This window comes from Polyodon spathula, chromosome 11 (assembly GCF_017654505.1).
Source record: "Polyodon spathula isolate WHYD16114869_AA chromosome 11, ASM1765450v1, whole genome shotgun sequence".
Lineage (NCBI taxonomy): Eukaryota > Metazoa > Chordata > Actinopteri > Acipenseriformes > Polyodontidae > Polyodon > Polyodon spathula.
The window spans coordinates 42,844,139-42,871,745 of NC_054544.1; the positions used below are offsets into that span (position 1 = coordinate 42,844,139).

A 27,607-nucleotide genomic window follows, 5' to 3' on the forward strand; every position below is an offset into this window, starting at 1 on the left:
GCTGAATGCTAGCATACGAAACAGCAAACTACCTTATCGGCTGAAACAACCTCGAAACTTAGGGTTAGGGAACCCATAAACCTCTCCCGTCCACACAGTGCTGGGGGCGCGGGAGACCGAGGTTTATATAGACGTGGTGACGTATATGAACAAGACTCATCTGATAGGCTATTTTCCAATTTAAGCTATGATTGGTCTCAAGGTTCTCGTATCCGATTGGTAGAGTGAACAGAGTAAAAACTAAAATATATGTTTATTTTGGTATTTTATCATAATGTTTATGCTTTTTCTTGCTTTATATAATCATAATTAAACCATGAAATATATTCATGCGTAACAACGAGCGCCCGCGGAACCGTGTGTCTGTGGGTGGATTGTTGTCCGGGACTCTCCATGGTGTCGGACCATGCTCGGCAAGCAGGTGTCGTACACAATCTTTCCCCCCGTACAAATTTTCCCACACCAACTTTCGGTTCCGTCGCAGGATATTTTTACCGCAAGGGAAAGTTAATGAATAGCGAAAACGGTGTTTATAATACATTTATTCACTAGAGTGGCGGGTTTTATTCTGTGTAAAAGAAGCAACCTATCGAAAACAAGTACAATGTTTTAACACAATTGCATGTATAACACAGTCGTGGCAAAACATGTAATTAACAGACAACTTTTTCATGTTAAAAAAATACGTTTTATTGACAAATAAAATGAAGTAGTAACAAACTTAACACTGGCTAATCCATATATATATATATTATATATATATATATATATATATATATATATATATATATATTAGTTGTTATATTAGTGGCGATTAAAAAGTCGTAGTATGTATGTTGGTGTGTGTGTGTGTGTGTGTGTGTAAGAACGACATAAAAACAAAGTACTGTAACCATCTAATAAAATAATTTATTTTCTGTTTATATTAATTAACATAAACTAAACAGCGACATTAACTTATTAGTGGCTGTAAGTAATAATACTACTACGACTACTAACAATACTAATAATGAAAAATTCATTGTTATTATAAATTTACAAGTATTAAGCACTGATATTCACTTCAACTATACGTTATATACACATTTATATTTGCAGTAAAATTTTTTACACACACAAAAAAAAAAAAATTCAGCTCAAGCGAAACACTAAAATAAATTGCATTGTTTCAACGATTGATTAGGTTTCACTTCACCCTCTGGAAAAGCAAAACCAAAAAACAAAAAATAAATAAATAAATAAATAATTGCTTTTATTAACGAAACTTAACAAAAAGTATACAATTGAAAGGACAACAAATCCTATAAGCATAAACAAATAAACTTTATACATTGCCAGGTGTATTCCACTACTCCCAAAATAAACCAAAAGATTAAAGAAGTACAGTTTTTATTCTTTCTTATTTTTACTTGTTTTAATGGTATTGATATAGTACATCATTTCTATTTTAAAAAATTCAAAATTTGGGGTATAATTGGACCATTTCATTTTATGAATATGGTACCTTCCACAAATTAATAATAGGTTCATTATGTACCTGTTTATGGACCTGTTTATGAAAAGTAGCAAGTTTAACAGGGATTTTATCCAAAATTACATTTCAGTAAGAATTCAATGCCATAAACCTTTCGAAAGACAAATCTAGGGAATACATTCCATGGTTTTAATATCATTTTTGATCCAATTAGTTTTAAAATATTTGAAGTCTTAAAATCCAACACATCAAGGCCACCTTGTTCTACTGTGTTAGAAAGTATATCTTTCTTTAAATAGTGAGGTTTGCTTTTCCATATCAAATTATACAACCTACTATCATGCTCTTTTAATACATACTGAAGTGTATCTAGAGACAGTAAAGTACAAACTGATCTAGATATTCCTTCAGCCTTTGATAGTAGTACACAACCAGATAAAGATAAATCCCTTAACAACCAAGTATTAAAATTTATTTTTATTTTTTTCTATAATGGGCATAAAGTTTAACCTACTTCTTTCTTCCTGATCTTTACAAACTTTAATTCCTAGATATGTTATTATATTTTTAATAGGAATGTCACACATTTCACTTAACTCACAATCTTTTCATTGGGAACTGTGTTAAAATCTCCCAGAATTATCTTGGCCTCAGGAAAATTACCCAAAATTTGAATAATCTCTTCTTCAATATTCTGAAACAACACCTTGTTTTTTGACTTACTGTTTGTTGCATATATATTCCTTAATATAAACTGTTCTTGATTAATGTAAACTGTGAAAATTACCCATCGGCCAGAATGATGAAGCCTACTATTAAGAATTTTCCCTTTAAAGTTTCCCTTCAAAACAGCTGCTCCTGCTGAATGATTGCTGCCATAGGATAACCACATATCATTTCCCCAGTGGTTTCTCCAAAATCTAGTCAGAAGAGCATGTGTGTGTTTCTTGAATAAAATAAAAATCAGCATTACATTTTTTACAAAACAAAAAAAAATGATTTCCTATTCCCCTAGCATTGATAGAACAAATAGATAAGGACATCAAACAATAAGAAAAAATAAAAATTACCCACATGTAATGGTTTTCATCACAAAAAAAGAATTATAAAACACTTTTCTGATTGCTAAATTTCAATATACCCATGCATACCGCCAGTTCCAAATTCAATTCAAGTGTTGAATACATTTTGCGTGGATTTCTCTGCTATCAGTGTACGCTATTACTCTGACAAAGCATGCCTTCTTCCCTTCCTTCCGTGCAGACTCCACCATTGGCCACAGATGACTTCGGGCTGCTTTAAGTTAAATCTTCGCTTTTGGAAGAACTGTTTTGCAAATGTCAATAACTTTTCGTTGCCTGCTCGGGAATTCAATAAAGCCTTAGATTCCATCTCCGATTGTTTCTTTCTGCTTCGTTAACTTTTTGCTCAAGTTCAGATATATTCTTTTCGTATATCTTACTTTTTTGTTTAACTTCTTTAACATCATTTTTCAAGCCCTGTACCTCTTTGAAAACAGTCTATTGATTGTTTTAAATGCCTCTATGCTCTTTCCTGGTCATTCTCTCCTGATTGTCTGCTCTTTCGTTTATTTTTGTTGTGAGTATTTCTGTAATATTTTCCTGTAATTCTAGCAATGTTGGCTCTTGTTTCCCTCTTTTGGGAGAAGTGCTTTTTAATGGAGTATCGGTAGCAAATTCACATCCATAGCGGCACAAGAGAAGGGCTATTTGACCGTGCATATGAATGCATTTCAGCAATATCATTTGTGCATGTCAAAACATTTTCTTCGTTCCCTTTCATTGGCATCAAGTCTTCTTGACAGACTGTATTTCTGTTGTTTATGCTGTACATAACGGATTGGTGTACACTACTCTTTCCTATCTGAGAAGTTTTCTTCTCTTTCCGTTTTCCGGAGTTCTCCATGTGCTGCAGTATACTTATTCAGATCAATTAGTTACACGTTATCCTGTTGCAAACAGAATTTTCCAATAATTAAGTCATTTTAAGTGTGAAAACCTAACTCCCTTCCACTCAGGCCGCCATTTTGTGCCGCCCCTGGATTTTAGTTTATGCTCCAATCTGTGCTTTCCGCTATGGTAATGCCAAATCCTGCGATTGAACCGGAAGCTGGGGTGGGAAAATTTGTATGGTGGGAAATATTGTATACAACACTGGAGGTCACAGCATGCAATTTGCAGAGACTTGCTCCAGACTGTTTGGCACAAATAATTAATTGCTAGTACACAATACTTACACGTGAGGGCAACTTTTGCAAAAGAGCTCGCCCTACCTAAACAAATTGATACAGCCTTGCACAAGCGATGACCTCTCTCGCCAGCACGAGAAAGGTGGGTGGTACCGAGCGTGCACCTGTTGGAGGCACCGAAGGTTTAGGTTTACTATTTGCATTTTTTTTAAATTGATTTTATATATTATATACCAGTGTATGTTCCAAAGTTGGAAGAGATCTGAGCACATCATTAGCACAACACTGAAAATAAAACTACTCAGTTTCAAAACAGTCAAACTGGTTTTAGTGAAAAACTGCTCACGCTTTATTTATTTATTTGGTATACAATCATTACATTAGCAAAACAATATTGAGTAGTGACATTATTCTGCATTTAAAAATATACAAAACAGCTGTTTCTGAAACTTGAAAGTCCCATGCACTTATACTATTAGTCTACTGTACAGGGTTTTTTTGTATACATTTTATTTATTTTTTTAATCAGGGCTGAGCGCTTTAGCAGAATACTGTGTAGGGTGTCTATTTTAGGACATCCTCAGAGCTCACCCCTCCTCGACTCAATCGTCAGACATCAGACTTCAATCCTCACCCCTCCTCGACTCAATCTTTACCTCTCCTCGAGTCAATCCTTACCCCTCCTCGACTCAATCCTCACCCCTCCTCGACTCAATCCTCACCCCTCCTCGACTCAATCCTCACCCCTCCTTGACTCAATCCTCACCCCTCCTCGATTCAATCGTCAGACATCAGACCTCACCCCTCCTCGACCCAATCGTCAGACATCAGACCTCACCCCTCCTCGACTCAGTCGTCAGACCTCACCCCTTCTCGACTCATTCCTCACCCCTGCTTGACTCAATCGTCAGACATCAGTCATCACCCCTCCTTGATTCAATCCTCACCCTCCTCAACTCAATCGTCAGACATCAGTCTTCATCCCTCCTCGACTCATTCCTCACCCCTCCTTGAGTCAATCCTCACCTCTCCTCAACTCAATCGTCAGACCTCTTCAAGTCATACTATCCCCTGTCCTTTTTTTACGGTTATACTGGAATAGCTGGACAGAAATGAAACAGTCCAGTTTTACTTGCTAGAGAGACTGGTGAGTACTACGATTGTTAAAAGATAAAAAATAAAAATACACAAACTAAATAAGCCTCTATTAATAGGACCCAGTGAATCAGTACAGTTAAATGTATTATGCGTTAATTTGAAAGTACATTAAGGAAACTATGTACTATAATGTTGAAGCATGTGGGATCTGTGAAGTACAGTAGCGCTTGGGGTGGGAGGTGCTGTGTTTCGCATTGGTCCAGCAGCCTATGGGCGAAGGGCACGGGCCGCAAGAACTGCTGGTGATGGGTCATAGTGTTAGATGAGGCGGGACTGGCTGGTGCTGCACACCAGTGATAGGGGGAGTTTGTTTGTTGTTGTTGGAAGCAGATAGAAACAAGTAAACATAATAGTTCTACCCAGAGATTTCTTTTTAGTTCCACCCTGAGATTATTAGTTCCACCCTGTTTGTTATTGTTTTATTTCAGAGGTGTAAATTGTGGCCCACAGTGACCTGTTGAATTGTTAGTTAACCTTGTTAAATTGTCTTTGATAATTTATTATTGTAATAATTAAAGATTGAATTTGCACCTGCAATTGACAGAAAGATCGTTATTATTTTTGTTACAATATGTTTTCACATTTTTTTAATTACTATTAATACAGCAGGTTGCTTGTGTTTGGCAACATTGAAATAATTAGTAATTACATTTTACCTTTCAGGATTCGTTGATCTGAAGTACGGTAATAGTGAAAGATTTCCGTAATGTAAACAAATCAAATATACTTTACCTTTTATGAGGTTAATGTAAATTTAATTACATAATTGCATTGCAACACAATCTAATGTTTTTATTGTATTTTATTATATTACTTTATAGGTATCTAGCAACTATCAATTTAGTAATTCTTTGCTACAGACCTTCAATTATCTTCAGCTTACTTATTAATACGTTATTTTCACGAATATTTACATTAACTCAAAAACAACTTTTAAAATCAAAATAAAGCAGTACATAAAACGGAAAGTGTGCATGTTCCTTTGAAAAAAATGAGTTCTTGGTTTATGTCTTTAAAGGATACAGTTGTGCTTTTCCATCGTCTGATTTTCAACATTGCAGAACACAAGCAACCTATATTAAAAGTAATTTTAAAAATGTGAAAACATATATTATGTAGTTTCCTTAACGTACTTTCAAATTAACACAACACATATTAATATAGGCCTGTTTAATTGATGTGTTTTTATTTTTTAAATCATAGTACTTATTAGTCTCTCTAGCAAATAAAGATCTAAGAGTTTTGTTACAGTTGTTTTTCGATATTGGCGAATGCTGGATCTTACTGACATGTGTAGTGAGGTCGCCATGGAAATATGACGTTAGCAGGAACACACTTCAGTAGAGGGACCAAAGCTTCTTAAATATACCAACAGATAACAATACACTGCAGTATTACAGAACAAGTGGGATGTTTTGGGACAAGGGAAGCTACAGTATATAACTGGAGATTTTATAAAGAAACAACTCGACACCAACAGCGAATGTTTGTTGATTATTTATTGAAGAAATATGTTCAAATATATTTGGCCACAGGACAATGCAATAAATTAAAATCATTCCTTTCTGCTAAATGCAGAATAGATAGATAGAGAGATGAGAAACAGTTGGATAGCAGATGTTACCCTGTGGTACTCAACAGTGACATGGTTACATACTAAAGGAAACGTACTACTGTGTTCGGGGTTGGTCTGAAGGTAAAATAGGCGGAGTAACGGGCGGAGGGAGAGACTAGTTTGGAGCAGCGGGATTTTTGAAAACAACTAATATTTCTTTTGTCTTTTTTTTGTTTATGTCCAGTACGCCGCGAAAGACGATTTCACGATCAGTTTTGGATTTTTACTCCAGCACTCCCTCACGCTGTTTTGTTTTCTTTTGTTATTTAATTTTTTGTTGTTGTTGTTGTTGTCTATAGAAAATAAAAATAAATTATTTTATTTTATTTCTGTACACATAAATTACTGTCTGGACATTCCATTTAATACACTCTCGCCTCACAAAACCATACATGGTTTCTTAAATACATATCTAGGATTACACTGACTAGTTGTAAATATGTGGGAAAGTAAGGGTTTTAATCTTGACTTTTAAATGATTAATCAGAAAATAAGTTCCATTAATCCAGTGCAAGCTGGAATGGTAGAAAAAGTACCAGTAAGTTTAGTAAAAACAAGCTCTCTACCATTAAAATGTATCTCTAAAAACAGGACAAAGGCAAATATGTGTTCTAAATACATTCATGCTTTTCAAACAGATTTCAGGTCTTTAATAAAAATAAATAATTAACAAAAAAGATTTGATTAAAACCAGTGATTAATCTGATAAAACTTGGGTTAATTTATGTTTAAATATGATAGTCAGGCATTTTGTTCTTGGGAAAGTGAACTGTCTAACCAGATTCTTATTGTTTTTAGAAGGACATGTGTTTGTACTGTATATGTGGTATTATACTCAAATCAAAACTAGCTCCTACAATATCAAACCATGTTTGGTTTATATTATAGGACAAATGACAAAAACAAACGTACATATTTTGTGTGTATATCTGACTTTGTACACATCATTGTACTGTGTTTGTTTATTCTACTGTATGTCTCAGTTCATTTTTGTGTTTGTATGTTGTTTGCAGACTGCCTTAGCGTGTGTGTTGGGGGAAAGGGTAGAATAGGCAAATGTAAATGCAAGGCACTAGCTGTTACTGGCTGGTTGTCCGTCTGTTCAGACTGGGAAGCGGGAATTCCTCTGCTTGTTGACAGCATTCAGATACAAATTGACGTATGAGGTCAGAAGGTCATCCATTTTGTAACCCTACAAAGAACAAAAAATAGTATATTTTTAATACTGAACTTTGAAGCTGTAAAGCCTTGCCAAATCACACACTTGCTACAGAGATATGCTATTTGCAAATATTCAGCTTTGATGAAAACCTTCTATTTTAGGTCTTGTATTAGAAGTATAAGTGGAGCTCTAATAATGATAACTAATAATATTAGCATTTGTCATTAAAATTGTCACACATTAAAACATGTCCTACTGATCCCTGTTGTAAATAGATACTATATGTATTTATATTTATCTAGATATACAAATAAACAAACAAGAAAAAAACACACCACAACGAAATATGGACAGGAAGCAGGACCACGGCTAGCCATTCTATACATACACCTGCTTCAGTGTGTGCACTGTGCTCATGTGCTGGACAATAATGTTCTGATTCCAAACTAATGTCAGTCACCCATTGGTAGGTAACTTTTCTCATATCCCTGAGGTACAATGATCCAATCTGGCTCCTTTTTAAAAGTACTGCTTATACAATATAGCAGTGACAGGCTTTGTTTACATTTGTGTGGAGCTGAGAATTGTAAATCTTGTGGATCTGTTCCTGCTCACACATACTTTTTGATTAAGCTGGTAAAAATGTAATGTACGATTTACAGCATTTTTGTGCTTCACTTGCTAAGACAGTTCTAAATAGAAGTTTGTGTTCTACAATGCCTCTGTCTGGACCAGTGTCCTCAGAGTGCTGGCTGTACAGTTGTCACTGTGTCACAGTCACACTGAGCTTCAGCACTGTTTTGTTTTTTTGTTTTTTTTTCCTACATTGCTGGTTTGCATTTTTTTTACTTGATTTGATTGGTTAAATCTTTGTACGATTCTGACTTCTATGTCTATGCATTAATCAACTTGGCCCCTTGGTGAGCTTAAACTTTAGAAAAAAAAACTGTTTTCAAAGATGTTATAAACTGAAGGCAGGCAGAAATGAAAGTCAAAAACATGAATGACATGTGGATAAGCATTATACACATTTGCAAACCCTAACAGTTTAACTTCTAAGACTTGAATACAAGCCTTCAAAATGATTTCTTTATCACTGCTAAACAAATGACAGCAGACCATGGAATAAGTCTCAAATGTTTTATAGCACTGGGTTATTGTGACAGTGTAGGTAACAATAATAATAAAGGCGCTTGCTGAGGTTCAATAACCTGTGTGCCATTTTCAGATTTTGCATTTCACTAAGAAAGGACATTGCTCTAGTGTTTTAAACAGTGATGGCCAGTAATTGATATTTCTTACCAGAGAAGTCTCACAGAGAATCTTATTCCCCTTGACAAGGCTGCCAATGGTCATGTGGAAGTAGGTACTGCCGCTGCACCAGTTGGCTATTCTGTTGAATGGGTAGTTAGCCAGCACATCCTACAATGTGAACAAAAAACAAGCACGTATTTCTATTTGAAAGCTTTGGTTTGGTTTCAGCACACAGGTGATGATTTCTTCAATATCACTGCTATACTATTTTTACACAAGGCTACATATGGTAGTCCAAGACTTGTGCTGATCAGGTTCTGTGAAACAAGCTGGATGTGTTTTTTTGCAAAAGCTCCTTACCTTAGTTTTAGGATGGATGAGAGTTACTCCCTGTTTGCTTATCGCAATCATGACAATATCTGGGAATGTAGGCTCGGAAGTTTGCTGTAAAAGGAACAGATGAATCATTATAAACACTCTGCTACTAAGAATCTATATACTTCCATGTAAAACATATTAACATACAAAAGAGGAATGAGAAAAAAAAAAAACTGAAGAGCTTCACTGATGATGTTCTTTTATCTTTGGCGTGATCATACCATTAAACCGTATGACATTAAATGATAATATCTTGTGCTTTGCCAAATGGTAATTGTAACTAGCATCTACAATTCCCTTCATTGTTGCTAAAGGAATCAAAAAATACATTAATAGATCAGGATGTTATTGTTTTTTATAATAGAATTATGAATGAAGGCCTGCTGAGTCAGTATCGCTTAGCATTTATTTCTATGTGAGAGCCTTTATTGTGACGGGATCATATAACGAGTAGAAGGGGTAGATCAGGAACTGATTTAACAGAGACTAATAGTTGAGGTTAAAATAGTTGGTGCTGTATTTGTGAATGTACTATTTTGTAACACTTTGCTGTCTGTGAACTATTTTAAAAATGCTTGGATTTTTAAAAACTTTATTAATGTTCATTGCAATTAATGGACTGCAGTCGCAACTGCACCTCCTTCCATCTAAAACCGCATACTTTACAATTACTTCACAATCACCTGACTTGCGATTAGTCTACCAGTTTCTGTGGTCGACTGATTTTTCTATTTCACTAGTTGTCTGTTTGGTCCTACCCCTACCGACTAGGTTTACTGTGACCGATTTGGAGTCCCACGTGTAAGTGGGGTAGTTGGAGTCACTGTTGTATCGGCTATTCATCTTTTCTGGTCAGATCCAACCCTACCTTCACTTCAAAGAAAGCACATCCAAATGTGGGCCATCGGTGAATGATTTTTAGGAATGACAGTTTAGCTTCATCCACGGTCTTGCCAGCATACTTGTTGTAGGAAACAATGATATTCTAAAACAGAGTAAAAACAATGGCAACAGAACTCTTAGATCCAGAATAGGCTTGAATTGCCAGTAGTGGGACAAATAGCATCCCTTTTGAGGTTCTTCTAGCAGCACTGTACTGCCAATTCTTTTCAATTCTAGTAGTTCAGATACGGAGCTGGGTTACGGCAAAACAAAATAAAAACTGAATTCCTAATAGACAAAGTAACCTCTGAATGTGTTATGACAATAAGCGAAGTACAGTCATTTTGGGTGTGAGGACCACAAAGTGAAGCTGTCACCCAAAGTGAACAATGAAAAGACTCTTATAGCATAAATGACAGGGTCGACTGTATATATTGATTTACTATAAATCATGCTTACATTTTTAAAAATTATAGTTAATGACACAATCTGTATCATTTCTGTCATTTGGTAGTCTGCCTTGCAGGAGACAACACTCAGATGGTCTGAAATGTTTTGATTGGCTGAGAGTGACTTTGTGATTTATAATAATAGAACAATTTGACTGTGTTTGTCAAGGACCATCTGTAAATTTGGAGAGCATTCAAAACTCTAGCTGCAGAACATACCATAATAAATTTGAAAAAGAAGACAATAACCCTGAGGCCATGGTCTCTCCCTACCTTCTTCCATTCTTCTGCAGACATCAGTTTGAGATGGTCTACAGGAACCAGGTCCTTCACAATCTTGGGGATCGCCACAAAATAGGACTTGTCGCTGTTGAACTTGATTTTAAAGACGAGTCCTGCCAGGGTGATGACATCTTCCTTGGTACACTTGTGGTATCCGCGCAGGTATTTGGGCAGCTCCTGTGGAGACACAGAGAAAGGGTCTGAGGCACAACTGTAATGGAGAACTGTTCTTAAAGGGCTAGTATCAAAATGTAACTCCTGTTTTCTCTTTGAATTGGCAATTGAAACAGGATATCAGTCTCTGATATCTCCCTTAAAGCTCTAAAGCCAGAGGTTGTACATTAATGTACTACTGTACCTGTGGGTAATGGAAGATAATGTCTGCTTGTAAGTCTCTCCCTGGTGACACATTGAACCAGAGCTTCCTCATGAAAAACACCACATAGGTTACAGTCCCAGGCGTGTCTGTAAGGTAAGCACAAGGTGTATCACTGGGGGGTATTTGGTGAAAATACGGTATTCTTATAATAATAATAATAATAATAATAATAATAACAACATATTTATATAGCACCTTTCATAGTGGGCCATCATCACAAAGCGCTTTATAGAGGTAGGCTGTAAACTGTGCATTATATGCAGTCACTTACAATAGGACATTGATTTTAACAAGGAGGTTAAGTGACTTGCTTAAGGTCACGCAAAGAGTCAGTCAGTGGCAGAAGTGGGATTTGAACTGGCGACCTTCTGGTTACAAGCCCTGGACTTTAACCACCAGACCACCCTACATCCTGTCCGCCTCTCTCTCCTCATAATAACTGCCCATTGTTGGAAGGGCATAGAAGACCTTTACCAATGGGACAAGAGGTGGGGTTTAACATTTGGGACTGGTTAGCAAACCAATGGTACAAATAGCGGTCATGACTTACTATCTTTAACTCTTTTAGCTTTCTTGGTCCAGTCTGTAATCTGTCTCAGGCTGTCAAAAAAGAAGTCCCCGTCATTCAAACTTAGCACCTGCAGACCAGTTAGAAACAAGGGAGAATTAGGACCTGCACAAAATACAATGCAGCAGGACGCTACAGTCTCTGTACTGTAAAGAATATGTTTTATCCTCTGTCATGTAACACAAAGTGTGGCACACCTTGTCTGGTGTTTTCAGGAAGAGACTGAAACCCTCTGCTGAGATGAGTTTGAGGTGCATAGCAATGTTCTGGCAGAGATCACGAATCCTGGTGCTTGATCCCACTTCGAAGATCTGAAAAAGAGTGAAGAAAGATTCTATACATTTGAGAGAATTATATTCACACAAACATATTAGTACAGGATTATAGAAAAATATGGATTGTGATCTCTATGGCAGCCAATTAAGGTCAGAGGTCAATGTCAGGATGAAAAACACATTTAGTGTATCTGATATATGAGGTTTTTACACAATATGTTACAAATGGTTGTTTTTTCTTATACAATATCCACAAATAAACTTGACCTGGAGTGTCGTATAATACAGTTGTGTGCTGAGTACGAGCCCCAAGCCGTAAAACATACATTTTACAAACGAGAGAAGGTAATTTGGCCCTTCAATGCTTGTCCGGTTGCTAATAAAGGTGTTTCAGAAACCAAAAAGTGACAGGAGCACAATATGCACCCATATCAGGTCACAGGACATTGCAATTACAATCTCTGTATATACAGTAAGGGACTATAGAAATGTAATCCCCAACCAAAGCCCAGAACAGTCCCCTCAGCACCCCACTCCCTTTGTCCATGGGGTCCTGGCTGCATGCTGGGCAGTGCACTGGTGATGAGGTTACTGTACCTCCTCTGTGTCGTTGGGGAAGTGCACTTTGTGGAATATCTGGGTGCTCATCTGCTGGATGGCATCTACCTCCACCTGGTGGGGGGGCAGCTTCCTAGCCCCCATCCTGCAAGATAAACCCCTGTGAAAAATCTGCAAACCTGAAATGTGTCAATTTCAAAGCGATTCTGTTCATCTCCTGAACTTTGTGATTGAACAAAAACCCACCTTAAATGTTTGCGACCTTTGATGTTTGCGACCTTTGATGTTTTGTGTTATTTTTAATTCTTTCAATATATATTGAGCTATGAGCCTATAATCAAATACGTTTACATTTTTTAAAGCCCATTTTGATTCATTCAGACCCCGCTGTCTCCGGATCCTCTTACCTCAGGGTCATTTGCAGGCGCTGGAGACAGTCAGCAGCCAGGGGCTCCCGGCGTCTGGATTCCAGGAAGCGCTGGGTGTGTTTCATCAGGACTGGGCTCGGGGTAAACAAGCCGCAGCACATCCACATGAGCTGCCAGCCGTTCTCCATGCTGTACCTAGAGAACACGACCAGGGAGCAGTTACAAACAATCTTCTACAAGCAAAGTAGCGTCTGTCCAAAAATGCTCCAAGTTACTTAGCTACCTCCTTTTCATTAAACAGTAGGCATGTTATAAGAGGTATAATGGTTGTGTGAACCGCACAAATATTAATGAAGAATTGTAGCTATTTAGACTTGTAGGGATACCTATAAATGCATGCATTGGGTCCCAGTTACAAAAAAAAGAGCTAACTGTTCATTTTTTGCATATTTTATCTAACTCAGACTTCTTGCTCACACAGATAATTGTCTCCTCTTGATTGAGCCATGAAAAGTGAAGATCACGCTTCTGAAACTAATAAATTAGTTATTGTAGAGTGTTCTTTCTGTAAGGTTACACGGTGCAGAATTTTGCTTGAAATGTCACGTATTAAAGTTCATTTCTGAAGCGGTGTTGCCCTCGTACAAACCTGTTGTTGTTGTCAGTCATCTGCTTTAGAATTTGGCAGTAGACTTCGTCTCTCAGGTCCTCTAACTCTGTGGCTGGTCCAAATATTTGATCAGTGAGCTCTAGAGGATATCGGGCATGCTTAGTGGGGTAATCGCCCATATACTTCAAAATAGGTAAAGAAATGGCTAAGGAAAAGCACATGAATGCAAATGTAACCTTCACATATACCCCAACCCCAGGAATTGTAACACTGTGGCATGATACTATTGTCAAGTGTAACATTCCTGAAAATGACTGCACAGAAACATGCACTTTTTTTAAACAAACCTCTTTACTTTGCATCCACAGGTAGGAACAGCATAGTGGAGAGCTTGGGCTGTGTGTATTTACTTAAATATGTTCTTCATAATAATATTAACAGCTCTATTGTAAGGATTTGTTGTCTGCTTAGAAATCCCTTTCTGTTTAAGTTCAATAATATTATCTATTGTAAAGCTTACAAAAAAGTCTTTTGAGTATTATTTTAAGGTTCCATAATAATGTCAGCTTAGCACTATAATGGCTTGGCAAGGGCAAGGGCTGGATATGAACCATGAACCATACAGTTCAAAGATGAATGTTTCACCATTCAACTAAAGAGCAAGTTCGGTAGTCGAGAGTTAAGTACATGTCTAATGCTGATGTCAGTATTATTACCTCATTAGCTGGTAGGAGGAGATTCATTACAGTCTTACTGGATTCATTATTATTTTGAAAGATCCATAGTTTTAGAAATATTGCATGTGACACACAATCTACAGTTAATATAGTACAGTTTCTAAAAATGAGTGGGTCATGTAGTGGCTCTCACAATTACTTGGGAGCCATGCAAGATTTTTCTCCTAAGTAACTTTCTTACATTTTCTTAATTATTTTGTATCAGTGTAGATGATACACTGAGGTCCTTCTCTTAGAGAAACATGACACATTGGTTGCATTGAGTAATTTGTTCTGAAAGGATATCTATATACGTGAGGCAGGCCTGGTGGCACAGTTCTGTATCCCCAGCTAGTCTCTTCAGCAGGGGCTGTTTGATAGGCTCCCGGGAGCACGCCCATAGCTTCTCCTTCCCACTCATCTTTGAGAATGCATTCCCACTAACCGTATCCTTCTGGGTGGACCTGCAGGGGGACACATGAACGAGGACAAGGGTGAGGGAGGGAGGAGGGAAATAGGGAAACAGGACTAGAAATTATGGAAAAGGGGGTAAGGGTGGTAAGAGGTTCAAGGAAAAAGTTAGAAGTAAATTAAAAGGAAATTTTAACTCTTTTAGAATGTTAGTTTGCCAAGTGTTCTCCCCTGCTTTGACCAATAAAGGGCTCAGATTGGTTTTATGGGTGTGCAGGGTGCGGGCTGGAGAATGAGGAAACAGCAACTCACAGTTATATAGGATATACCAAAGATTACAGTCTAATGAGCCGAAAGCAGATTCTTAAAATGAGCTGTACTGGAAAGTTAAGGTCAGAATTACATAACAACAAAAGAACACAAGGAAATTCACAAACAAAAAGAGGCCATTCTGCCCATCTATGCTTTTCTATGGATTTTTAATAGCCTATAGATCTCAGATAGATCTTTGGATCTTAATCCAAAAGGTTTTTTTTTCAGAATGGTAAGGCTAAAAAAAAAAAACTGAAAGAGGAAGTCAGTAGTTTCCATGACAGCAGTGGTGATTTAGTGGCTGAAGACTACCAAATCGCAGATGTACTTAATCAATACTTCTGGACGTATTTACAAACAAGGATTTATGCAATATACCATGGTTAATAGAAGTTACACAAACGTCATTACCAGTGTTTGTTACAGAAGAAAATGAAGTACTAAAGGAGATAGCAGCACTTAAAATAAACAAATCCCCAGGACCTGATGGAATCTGTCCAGGAGTCCCTAGGGAAACTAGAGAACAGATTTTTAAGCCAATATGTTATATATTTAATAAATCTATAAATAATGGAGCCATCCCACTGGACTGGAAAATTAGAAACACTGTTTCTATATTTAAAAAGGGAGATAAATTTGACCCTGAGAACTACAGACCTATAAGTTTAACATCAAGCATAAGTAAAATCATGAAAACTATAATAAGGACCAAAATGGAGGAATATTTATATTGTAACAACATTATAGGAGACAGCCAACATGGTTTTAGGAAGGGTAGATCTTGTTTAACTAATTTACTAGATTTCTTTCAGGAGGTGACTACTAGAGTGTACAAGGATAGTGCGTATGACATCATCTACTGAGATTTTCAAAAAGTATTTGACAAAGTACAGCATGAAAGACTATATCTAAAGATTAAATCGGTAGGAATAAATGGTAAAGTAGCAACATGGAATCATAACTGGTTACAAGATAGAAAGCAGAGGGTTGTAATTAGAGGCCATTCAAGCTTGGGCAGACACATGGCAGATTAAATTCAATGTGAATAAATGTAAAGTCTTGCACATAGGGAACAAAAACATTAGAGGCGAGTAAAGCATGAATAGTAATGAAATAGAGGAGGCTATGTATGAAAAGTACTTGGGGTACTAGTGGATGAATCTCTTAAGCCAACTAGACAGTGTGGAGAAGCTATAAAAAGGCAAATAGAATGTTAGGTTATACAGTCAAGAAGCTGAGGGGAGAATGAGCTTTCTCACAGGGTCTTCAAGAATAGACTGGATGCAGTCATGGAACATTACTCTGTAACTCTCTCTGTGACCATAAAAACACCTTTAGCTAGCTGCCTGGAGGAAGGGCAGTCCGCTTAGCCACAGATTCCCAGAGGGTTCATTTCCCCTGATAATTAATGGTTGGGTTTTTTTGTTTTTCCTCTCCTGAGTGTTAACGGACCACGCTGGCATTAACTGAGCGAGCATAGGTGGGCCGAATGGCCTTTTCTTGTTCTAGAATTTCTTATGTTCTTATATTCTAACGCTTTGTCAAGTTGGGTCTTAAAGATTCCAAGGGATTCTTCCTCAACAACAATGTGCATGATATGTACCACAGTGTAAATTTAACCCAAGTGATATTATCAGGAGCTTGACCTATTCACTCCCTTTATATCCGACATTTCAATGTGGTGATAATAAGTGGAAGGTGATATTAAATGGGCTGGACTATTAAATGGCGAAAGCATTTGTTTAATGTATCCAGTATAGGAAAGTACCTGAAATGCTCATAGGAGTACTCTTTGAGAGAGTAGGGTGCGATTCTGGGTTCGGCCGCAGCAATTTCTTTCTGGAGGTTCTGTGCTATTGATTTTCTTTGCTCTGGAGACAGTGTAATTAGATTCTGCAATATAAAAACACAGAAACCATCACCACAGGCTGTCCACTGTCTGGGTCAAACACTTAACAGCATAAAGAAAACATCTTGGATAAATGGGTCTGGAAATAAATCATTACCAGCACTTCCTCAGAGGGCTTTTCCAGGGTAGGGAGGATAAAGATGCTGTCAGTGGCGATGGCGCCAATCTGGTTTGTGCGGTCATTCTGACCTTTGACCCATCCGCGGTCTGTAGCAAAATCTTTATCCTTCAACAACACAATGAGGTCCCCTTTCTTACAGCTGAGGAAGGTGGCGTCATCTGGTGAGAAACATCCATCAAATTACAACACAAACACAAGCACACATACTTCCCACCCATTAATACAACAGACCCTGGTGTTACTGATTCAACAAATACTGTCAGCAGTTGACTTAAACCAGAAAGAAGCAGGATGGGTGTATAATCAATAATTACACTCGAATTTTGGCATGCAGAGTAATGGCTTCATATCTCACATCTGGTTTCATTCAGAAGACATCGTGCCTTAGAAGTCATCATGTATGTAGGATATACTGTTTGGTTGCTTTACAGTAATCTTTTTCACTGGTTAAGTTGACAAATCCCCAAGCAGTAATGGTGTATCTATTGCACATGCTCACTGCTTCTCAGAACTGCCTCCGCCTAGTCAAGCCAAAGTCAGTTTTCCTTCATTATAAAAGAATGTACTGCAAGCTGATTGTTCTTCTGTTGAGACTGTTTGCCAGGGTACAACCATGACCAAATATACAATACATCTCTTCTCCAATGAAGAGGTGAGGGAGCTCTTCACTTCACTTCCCTTTGGATATTAATCTATTTGAAGCAATACTAGATACAGCATGACCAAATGAAGAGGCTAAAACTACATATTATTAACATAGGTAGATAGATAGATAGACAGACAGACAGACAGGTGCTGTCCTGTTCTGTACCCTGTTTGCCGATGTCCTGCAGTGCCACTGCATATTGTGACCTCTCTTTTAATCCCTCCAGGAAATTGAGCATCAGCTCAGCAATCTCCAGAGTGTTGGTGGAAGTGAGGGTATAGTCTTCCCCTCGCAACGTGCTCAGAGAGACACTGTGCCCATATGCCTTGGCAGCCCTGTGAAACAAAGCACGACACACAAACTGAATATTCATTCTGCTACTGCTTAGATCTCCTAACAAGCCCAACACTCTCACTCACATCTCCCTGAGGACTAGACTACATTAGAACCTGCTCCCGTCAACCTGCATACTAATAATCAACACTAAAAAACTTGGTGCTGTATTTGTAAGGGTTTTTACCAGGTTTAACTTTTGATTAGGCCCTGTTTAGCTATGTTCTTGTGGATACAAGTGGCTGTGCTTGAGATTAAGTGTAATTGAAGCTCTGGAGTGTGTTATCCCACTTATAAAACGGATACAATAAATATTAAAAATATTGACTATAATAAAAGTTTTTTTATATTAAAAAAAATTATATATATATTAGCTCAAAGAGCCAATATATGAGTAGAAGGGAGCAGAAGGTGCGCTCAGTTCCCAAGCAGTCACAATGTAAGTTTTGTATTTAACTGGTGTGGTTTATTTGTTAATGTTGCAGGTAAACGGCGTTGCCGTCCTGCGAACTAGTCAGGGACCTGCAACAAATGTGTAGTCAGTGCTAGGAGCTAGGTGTTCGCTATTCTTTCGAATCCTATGTGTGGAGTTGTGTTTATAGACGGGAAAAAGAACTCGAGCGAGCCTGGTTGGCGAGACGGCTTTCACTATATATATATATACATATATCCTTCCGCATTGGAGAAAAATAGTCACTCAAACAAGGTTCTATTTGTTGTAAACATTAAACGGTAGATTTTCATAATTTCTATTTAATGTACTGTAAGTGCTGGTCTCATTTGCTCTGTAAATAGAGCTGACACAACCCACAAAGTTATGTATTTTTGTTGATAATGAAAAGATACAGAAAAGGGGGCAAAGACAAAGTTCGCTATCCACGCATTACAAAAATACATTATTGACATTTTTAAGTGCTTGCACTAACAGGTAAGGCTATGATTATTCTTAATATTATTATTTTTTTTTTTTTTTATGTGCTTATTTTTCAGTAAGTTATACGGTTTATTGTGTGGTCCGTTGAGAAAAAAAAAAAAAAAAAAAAAAAAAAACTTCTGGTGGTCCACGAATAAAAAGGTTTGAGAACCACTGATGTAAAGGGTACCTCCCAACCAGTTCAGTTTGATTGACACTGCAGAAATAGGAGGCTGTGTGGTCCAGTGGCTAAAGAAACAGGCTTATAACCAGGAGGTCACTGGTTCAAATTCCAACTTAGCCACTGACTCATTGTGTGACCTTGAGCAAATCACTTAACCTCCTTGTGCTCCGTCTTTTGAGTGAGACATTGTAAGTGACTTTGCAGCTGATGCATAGTTCACACCCCCTAGTATTGCATCTTTTAAAGTGCTTTGTGATGGTGGTCCACTATGAAAGGTGCTATATAAAATAATTATTATTATTATTATTATTATTATTATTATTATTATTATTATTATTAAATGCAAGAGTGAAATGTATATTTGTCCAAGACATGAACCTACTTCCTGAATAGGGCCCTCAATCTTTTCCAGCATACCGACAAAGAAAACCTTGTGACTTTTGGGACTCAATTGTTTTAAACTGAAATAGCTGTTAAAATACCTCCAATCAATTCCTTAAAAATATGTTTACTGTGTTAAAAGCATAGCTGACTAGTACAAGCATGATAACTTAGTTGGATCTATGGTAAAGCATAATAAAAACAACAACTGATTACTATTATTATTATTTCATGTGACCCCAAAATCCTAGCATAAACGTAAATAGAATAATAATACAATGTATTAGACTTATATAATTGTTAGGCCTAGTGGTTGCCTACATGGCTTTTACCAGCCCCTAGACCAATTCCCTGACACTTTGATTTTCCCACATATAACCATGCAGACTGTGGCTCCCAAACAAATGACACCTTATCTGATTTAATCTATTAAAAAACATCCTTAACCCTCATGCACAACCCCACATGCTGCATTGTGACTGTGACAATCCCACATGCTGCAGTGTGACTGTGACAATCCCACATGGTGCAGTGTGAATGTGACAATCCCACATGCTGCAGTGTGACTGTGACAATCCCACATGCTGCACTACAACTTTGGCATGGCTTTTGTGTTCAAAGCGGTACCTGCTTGTGTTGATCCCTGTCACCTCTGGGTAGGAGAGATCCAAGAGTCTCTTCTCCTTTTCATCCAAGAAGGATATTCCAGTCCAGTTAATCGCAATGATGAATTTGTTTCTGGGTAAAGTGGGACCTATGATTGATTCGGAGAAAAAAAAAGAGGTTGTTCTCCAATAGGACTATGCTGAGGTGCTATGCACACCCCGACAGCCGACTTCAGCGCCTGTTTCAATACTGTAAACAGTGGTGAGTTTTAATATCACATACTGTTTTCACACACTAGCTACTCCATTCCATCCATTTTTCAAGCAACCGTGTAATGAGAATGGCAGGGCACGCATTGTCTCCATGTCGGTCAATGATTCTTGCTCATGAATACACTGTTAAAAAAAACTGAACCTATTCAAATTGTGTTTCTTTTTCATGACAACACTGTAAATGAATCAAAATGTACAATCATTTATACAACATTAATCTCTCAAGTGGACAATACTTGAACAACATCCATTATATACAGTAAAACCTGTCTAGTCTAGCCACTCCACAAACCTGCATTCTGTATAATTTAGCATAATTTGTGGGTCTTAACCAAATCCCTGTTGAAATTAATGATGTGGTACTCTATGGTTCTGGAATCCGGCATGATTTGCAAGTCTTATATGCCTAAAAGCAATGGAAATATGGCTGTGCACCAAGTCATGTGATTTGTTTATAATTATGCACATGCCCTGCTGGTACATTACAGTAAAATCTGAACAAAATTCAACCTGAACAAAAATATCCTGTCATGCATACTGTAGCATGCACTGAAATAGCCAGTGGCTATGACATTCTTAACTGCATCTGATTCCATAATTCCTCAGTCATTATAAAAGTCAGTTTCAGAAAAGGTAATTTTTACCTGAAAATTTGGAAACTTCAAATAACCTGGAGAACAGCAGAGGCCAAGTATTGCGAGCAAAATCCACTACCTCACATTTAACAATGCCGGGATCAGTCTTCGCTTGAATAAAGGGACCCTTCAAGGAAAATAAACAGCTTTATGTAAATATGTCTGTCCGTCAAGCCACATGGTGTGTAGAGCGTGATTCTGAACTTCATGCATGTGAAAAGTGAAGAACTGATGCGCTACAGCCTTCAGCCTGCCAGCTTGTGTGTCTGTCCACATGGCATGTAAAGCATAGGGAGAGTGCCTAAAGGCTGGTTTATACTTCAGTATTGCAAATACTGGAGATGTGAAATGACCCATAAGAGTTGAAAAAAATGAAACCCTGGGACCTGTCCCCCTTGAATGGACAGTGGCATGACTAGAGAGATTGGAAATCGCCCTCAATTGCACGGTTAAAGTACCAGCCTTTAAAGAGGTGAGTGACAGAGGGCAATCGAGACTGAGTTCGACAGTATCAGTCTGTTGGAGGAACAGCACAGGGATTGATTAAGCGCCAGTGAAAGATTAGCAGGTAAAGATCATGGTTGTTTTAAAACGCGGAGGTCCCTACTCACCTTGGCGTGTGCATCGCTAACCATCTGTATCCATTTGGACTCGGATTTGGCTTCCAGTTGTGTGTTAGTGATGCAATCCTGGACCACTCTCCTGGAGTTCTCCTCCCTGTTGTCAGTCTTGTACTGGATGTAATAGTGCTTTGCAGCCAGCTGGACCACATCATCATCCTAACCAGGACAGAAAGAGGCATGCTTTAAGGCTGTCAGTTTAATTTACTATCTGGGCTCCTGTATATAAGAACCTTACAACCTTTACTGTATATTCAATTTCTAGTAGCTGATTGATCTCAAAACTTTGTCAGGTTGGTTCTGAAAGATCCCAGTGAGTCAGCATCAAAAAATATAACTAGGTAATGCAATTCCATACAATAAATGAGTATATTACATCACTGAGATCTCTCTTGGTGTGCCTGTTCTAGTTTTATAAGACTCATTGGGTATTTGGATTCTACACTTTTGTGACCCGCGTGTAACACTTCACATTGCCTTTAATTTACCACGTTTCTATCCAATTTTGTGTACGGTCTAACTCCTTTTGGAGTTGGTGTCTGAAAACGTGTCGGCCACTCCCACAAGCTTTTCATCATCTACAAATTTTACAAGCTTGCAAATTTTACAAGCAGCTTTGGTATCCCCCTGCCCTACATTTCATTTGTGCAGTATTCTGTTCTTTGCACTTAGTGTACCACAGCTTTTCCTGTTGCAGGCTGTTTTTTTTAATACTAGTCCCCAGCTTGTTTGACTCTGACCCCACTTCCAAGCCAGGCTGCCTGGATTGCGTGGTTACCTTTTCACAGGTGTACTCTCCGAATTTGAGGCCCCGAATGATCTGCCTGTAGATGAGGTCAGTGCTGACCATGTCCAGTCTGCAGTCGTGCCAGGGCACAAAGATCTCCTTGCGGAAGTAGAGACGCCATGGGGCGTGCTGCTCCTGCCCCCCCTGTCCCTTTACCACCTGCTCGCACTGGGAAATGGCATCCAGAATGTGGTCTCTGCCGCCGCCCAGCGACCACACCTGGAACAAACACACACTATGAATCACGCCTTCCTATCTATTGGCAGCATTTGCAAGTGCATATTAGCGCTGCTTTTCAAGTATGAAGAAGACCTCTAAGAGTTTTCAGTGACTTCTATTGCATTTTTTTTTTCATTGCAATAGCCGTAGATTCAAATTAAGTGAAATGATAAAAAAATAGACATTTCATGTTCATATGACTAAACCCAATATGCTAACCTTCAAACCAGTCGCTAATTAAACTCAGACATATTTCTGATGTGGTTTATCAAGTTACAGAAATATTGACAACACTAGTCTTGCTGTATGGTTTTGACACTTTCCTAGTACAGTAAATTTGTACAGTGTTACAGTAGGCCCCCTAGCAGAAATAGCAGTAGTAGTAAACTCTTGCTGAGTGCATTCCAGTGAAGTATAGTATACATTATAAGCCATATCCGGGACTTTCACTAGGATGTGTTACCTTTTCATAGAGTGCTATGTAGATTGAGAATCCAAATATATCATGCATATTGATTTTCTTGGCCAGGGACTGGCAGACCTCTGCTGCAGTGGATGCAGAGTCCAGGGGCACACTGAGGTTCCGGCCATCCATCAGAGTCACAGAAACTGTCATTGGTTTCTTTGTCTTGGTCGCCTGCAGACAAACAATTAGAATTATGTGTTCATGAGCGCCCCATTAAAGCTAAGTATGGTAAATTGGGTACCATGGTCAAATGTGGTAATGCTGATAAAAGTATAAAGTGAACAAAAGAACCGTAGTACTATATTGTAGTATTGAAATAAAGGGGATCCCATTAAAGGCATGAGAGAACAGTTTAATCTTTATTGTCCATACGGTCCTGCCAAACCTCAAAATACCAGGGGAAAGTAATTCACATTTGAGGCGCACAACTGCAGGAACAAAACAGCACAATAAAGCAATTTTTATGAAGCTATTCTTGAGTTGAAAATATTGAGCGTGCAGTAGTTTTACTGTGGTCTCATAGTTTTAAAAGCAAAGGCTAGAATGGCAGTGTGGGCAGGGTCATTCTGGAGAATCGACTTTTCTGCAGATTTCCGTGCCAGCTTGACCCCTCCCTTACCTGTAGCTCCAGCCAGCTCGGTGGCTCGCAGCGAACCCCGTTAGCTATGGTTCGGCGAAGCCTTTCCACACAATAGGGGGCGTACCCCACCGGCCCAATCCTGAGGAAGTTATTGAGGAACTGCAGCAGAAAGAAAGAAACACACATGATGATAACATGACCGGCTATCCTGCAAGGAGGGAGGTTCATTTTAACATCAGACATTATTTTGAAATTTGTATATCCTAACCACTCTGTGTCAATAGGCTGTGTGGGTTTGGTGTCCTAAAATACTCTGCACTTAAGGCTTAAGCTGCAGGCATTCCCATCTCAAATACATATTTCATGGGCTCATATTGCTACAGGTGACTGCACTCTCGTGAAGGATAACTTTAGCTATGCCAAGTTTGTTCTTTTTCTATGGACTACTGCATATTCTATATTCATTCTGTAGTTAGATAGCCAGGGGACTAAGCTTACTTTGTATTACTTTTTTTCTTTCTAGTAGGAGTTATATAAGAGCTACAGGCATACTCTAGTGGCTTTACTGCATTTTTCTCCTCACAACAGGGTGAGGTGTCCCATGTTACAATGTATGACTGTTGTGGTTGGGTAGGGATAGGATTAACCTTGAGTGAAATCAGTCTCACCAATTCTATTTAAAAAAGGCTGTAGTGCGACAGTTGAGGAAAAAGGGTTGTGGATATTGCAGAAAGGTCAGGGTACCTTGCTAAAACGCTCAGTGGGTGGGAAGATGCCGAGACAGATGGACAGCAGGATCCATCCCCGGTAATAACTGTTCCGATTTCCATTCTCTGAGAGCTGCTTACAGATCTGACAGTAGATCTCATCCCTGAAACACAAAGCCTCCAGTCTAACTAGTGCGCACAATACAGGCTTGGGAACGGAGAGACTCCCATTTAAAAGAGGTCTGAGCAGGTTCTGATGTGAGCTTAAAGCATTTGCAGCTAACAAAATAATTCTATAAATCCCATTTTGCACTGCCATTAGCTTTATCAGTCTCAAATGAGCAGTTTTTAAAGAAACACTTAAAGCAAAGATGGAGTTTCATTTTAAAACAGTGCTCCGGTACTACACAAAGTTCTCAGTTTGCTAGCCTTGCCTTGAAGGAAGTCTGTCAGTGCTTTACCTCCTTGGCTATTTCACCCCAGCAGTGTTTTCTGGGTCAAAGCAGTTACTGGCTAAAGAATGTTAGTCAATGTCACCCTTCAGGTGAAATTACCCAGGAAGAGCAAGCCAGTCTGTAAGTATGCAAATAGATTTCTTTAGCTTAGTGTTGTACAAAATATCAGGTTTTAAAATGAAAATGTATGTGTTTCTTTCAAAATTGAATGAATGTGCATTGCAGAGAAATTGTTTAGAACTGTTTGTTAGTTATAATTACTTTGATTAGATATGCTTGTTACCTACACTGTGCCTAATTAAGATCAAAATACAACCTGGGTTGGATCACACTGCAAATGGAAGTCTTATTCCCTGTGCTGCAGTATATACACACACAGTCATTACAAGTATAATTTTGCATTGAGAAAGTGCACAAAGCTTTGTGAATCTGGCACTGCAGTCCAACATTTCAGCTTAAACTATTTCACTGGTTCTATTCCCTAAAAACATCACAAATATTTCTTCACTGCACTGGGTTTATAACCTACATTCTTTTGCATATCTTAAATTGAAATGAATTCATTTTTAAGGAGGGTCTGTATACATTTGCATTCAAACTAGTACTCAAGGCAAGGCAACATGTAGGCTTTGCATATTGTCCTTGATGGTCTGCATTTAAACACAGGGAAGACATTGAATATCCCAGCTTACATATACCAAATTCCTATTGATTGAAAAGCATGTGTATCAAAAGTGGTCTTATTTTCTAACATACAATTCTGAAAAAGAAAAGCAAGAAGAACTACTGGAAAAAAATGTTGCTTCTACATCCTGGATTATATCACACTGGCGCTTAGATTGCATCGGCACCTCAAAGACACTTATTTAAAGTTTTATAAAGAGAACATCAAGGAAATCCCTACCAGGTAGATAATAGAGTTTCTATACTCAAGCAGGTTAGTCCACTATAGTATCTACCTGATGTCTGGCCTCAGGATGGCATTCCCAACAATGAAATGCAGCTTCTCCAGAGCTGACATAGGCTTGTCTAAGATGGGACCCTCTCCAATAAACACATCTTCCTCCTTTGACCGAACGGACACCTGCAGTAAAACAATGAGATAATAGTGGTGTCTGTTTGAATGATCAAAGCAGCTGCTATATTAGTCAAGCTAGGGCTTCCACTCAGGGATGATTCATAGACACAAATAATGAACATCTCTACTTACAAAAGGTTTGAGAAAGATAAGATCCAGTTTAGGAGGACAGAATCATTAAAAACTGGCCCTATGATGACCCGAATGGTCACTGTGACTGTTGGATTGTGGGGCTTAGCAGTGATATGGCAGATTAAATGATGGTTCTCACCTCTCTCTCCTCAGGGATCGTAGTGATCTTCTTCAGGGTCCCAGCTCCAGGCTTGGAGTGCTTCTTTCTTTTTAGCAGTTTCTGAAAGAAAAATCATGTGTAGTATACTTTGTAATGAGCTCCTGGGCACATTTCCTCACATGTAGTATCTCCATGTGACCTATTGGTGAATAACACTGGGAATGCTGCATGTGGGCATGTGACAGAAAAAGAATGATTCTTGGTGATAAATCTCCCTCCCGACTTGTGAGGGCACTAAGTAACGGGAACAAAATACTTTGGACTACTAGACCTGACACTTCGTTCCGAGGGTTAATAGGAAGTTGGTCATGTAGAAAAGAGACAGAGCTTCGGAACACTAACTCATTGACCTGGAAGGTAAATAATGTGGCAGCAATCGTTTACCAAGGGATCATGAGTGACGGTATAAATAGGGGTCGAAGCAATGTTGTCTGTTCCTTCGCTTTGGTGACAAGAAATAACCCGGAAGGAACCATGCAGTATTGGGATAACGTATCAGGAGTGTTTGTTTTATCTTGTCTATAATTGTTGCTTGTATATTAATAGACAGCTAACACATTATGGAGCTGTCGCTAAGGGCCAGCACAAAACCCGGAACAACACTGCACTATTGTCACGCATTAAACTGTATCACCCACCACGAGCGCTACAGGGCGAACCCAGGACTGGTGACTGTGCTTATACATTGTGGGACGGATGCTTGTGTTTATTGTTTGGGACTGCAAACCCGTTATTATTTACCGCGTGCACTACACATTGCTGTGTATTGCTGGGAATCATTGTTTGGTCACCAGACCTGGATTGTATAACTAGATTACAAATCTCTGTCTGTTCATTGCGCACTGCATCACTCCTGCATCTGTACACAATCAGCCACTTTTCCACAGGGCATTGTAAATGAAGCCCCTAATTACCACATTATACAGGCACAGTTCTGCATACTAAAATAATGCTTTCTGTCTGTCTCTGACCTGCTAAATAATTCACGTAGAGTTACCTGCTCTAACCCTGCCAGGGTGCTGAGGCGGCGCCCTTGTCGCTGGCCCAGGTTCTGCGGGACCTCACTCTCGACAGGACCCTGCCGCTCCTTAACGTAGACACGAGGCTCGGGAATGTCGCCCATAAAGCGCAGGATTATCCACCACACTGCCAGGGAGGCCTGTGGGACACAAGGACAGGTTAGACAGAGAACAGCGAGATGACCAGAGAAGGGCCGAATAAAGTGGGTGAGAGAGAGTAAGAAGTGAACAAAATAGATACATCTATGCTGCCCTCTAGTTCCTCCCTCTCTATAAATAGTCACCCTTCTGTATCTTTAGTAACCCCACATGTCCTTCCCCTTT

At 38.6% G+C, this 27,607-nt stretch overlaps 1 protein-coding gene across 1 annotated transcript in view; it reads right to left on the reverse strand.

Annotated features, from left to right (window-relative positions):
• Positions 1–7,159: 7,159 nt before the first annotated feature.
• LOC121323298 (unconventional myosin-VIIa-like) overlaps positions 7,160–27,607 on the reverse strand; it is a 36,304-nt gene continuing 15,856 nt past the window's right edge. The window contains exons 23-47 of the mRNA XM_041264277.1: positions 27,262–27,423; positions 26,244–26,324; positions 25,854–25,978; positions 24,477–24,603; positions 23,772–23,891; positions 23,150–23,323; positions 22,459–22,686; positions 21,672–21,839; positions 21,070–21,187; positions 20,175–20,301; positions 17,902–18,071; positions 17,067–17,248; positions 16,829–16,953; positions 14,644–14,801; positions 13,661–13,814; positions 13,051–13,206; positions 12,683–12,788; positions 12,008–12,121; positions 11,793–11,880; positions 11,222–11,328; positions 10,855–11,040; positions 10,119–10,235; positions 9,233–9,316; positions 8,921–9,040; positions 7,160–7,648 (exon numbers count right to left, since the gene is read on the reverse strand). Of these exons, the coding sequence (XP_041120211.1) occupies positions 7,559–7,648; positions 8,921–9,040; positions 9,233–9,316; positions 10,119–10,235; positions 10,855–11,040; positions 11,222–11,328; positions 11,793–11,880; positions 12,008–12,121; positions 12,683–12,788; positions 13,051–13,206; positions 13,661–13,814; positions 14,644–14,801; positions 16,829–16,953; positions 17,067–17,248; positions 17,902–18,071; positions 20,175–20,301; positions 21,070–21,187; positions 21,672–21,839; positions 22,459–22,686; positions 23,150–23,323; positions 23,772–23,891; positions 24,477–24,603; positions 25,854–25,978; positions 26,244–26,324; positions 27,262–27,423 (3,387 nt within the window). The 3' untranslated portion in view covers positions 7,160–7,558. The remainder of the gene's footprint in view (positions 7,649–8,920; positions 9,041–9,232; positions 9,317–10,118; positions 10,236–10,854; positions 11,041–11,221; positions 11,329–11,792; positions 11,881–12,007; positions 12,122–12,682; positions 12,789–13,050; positions 13,207–13,660; positions 13,815–14,643; positions 14,802–16,828; positions 16,954–17,066; positions 17,249–17,901; positions 18,072–20,174; positions 20,302–21,069; positions 21,188–21,671; positions 21,840–22,458; positions 22,687–23,149; positions 23,324–23,771; positions 23,892–24,476; positions 24,604–25,853; positions 25,979–26,243; positions 26,325–27,261; positions 27,424–27,607) is intronic.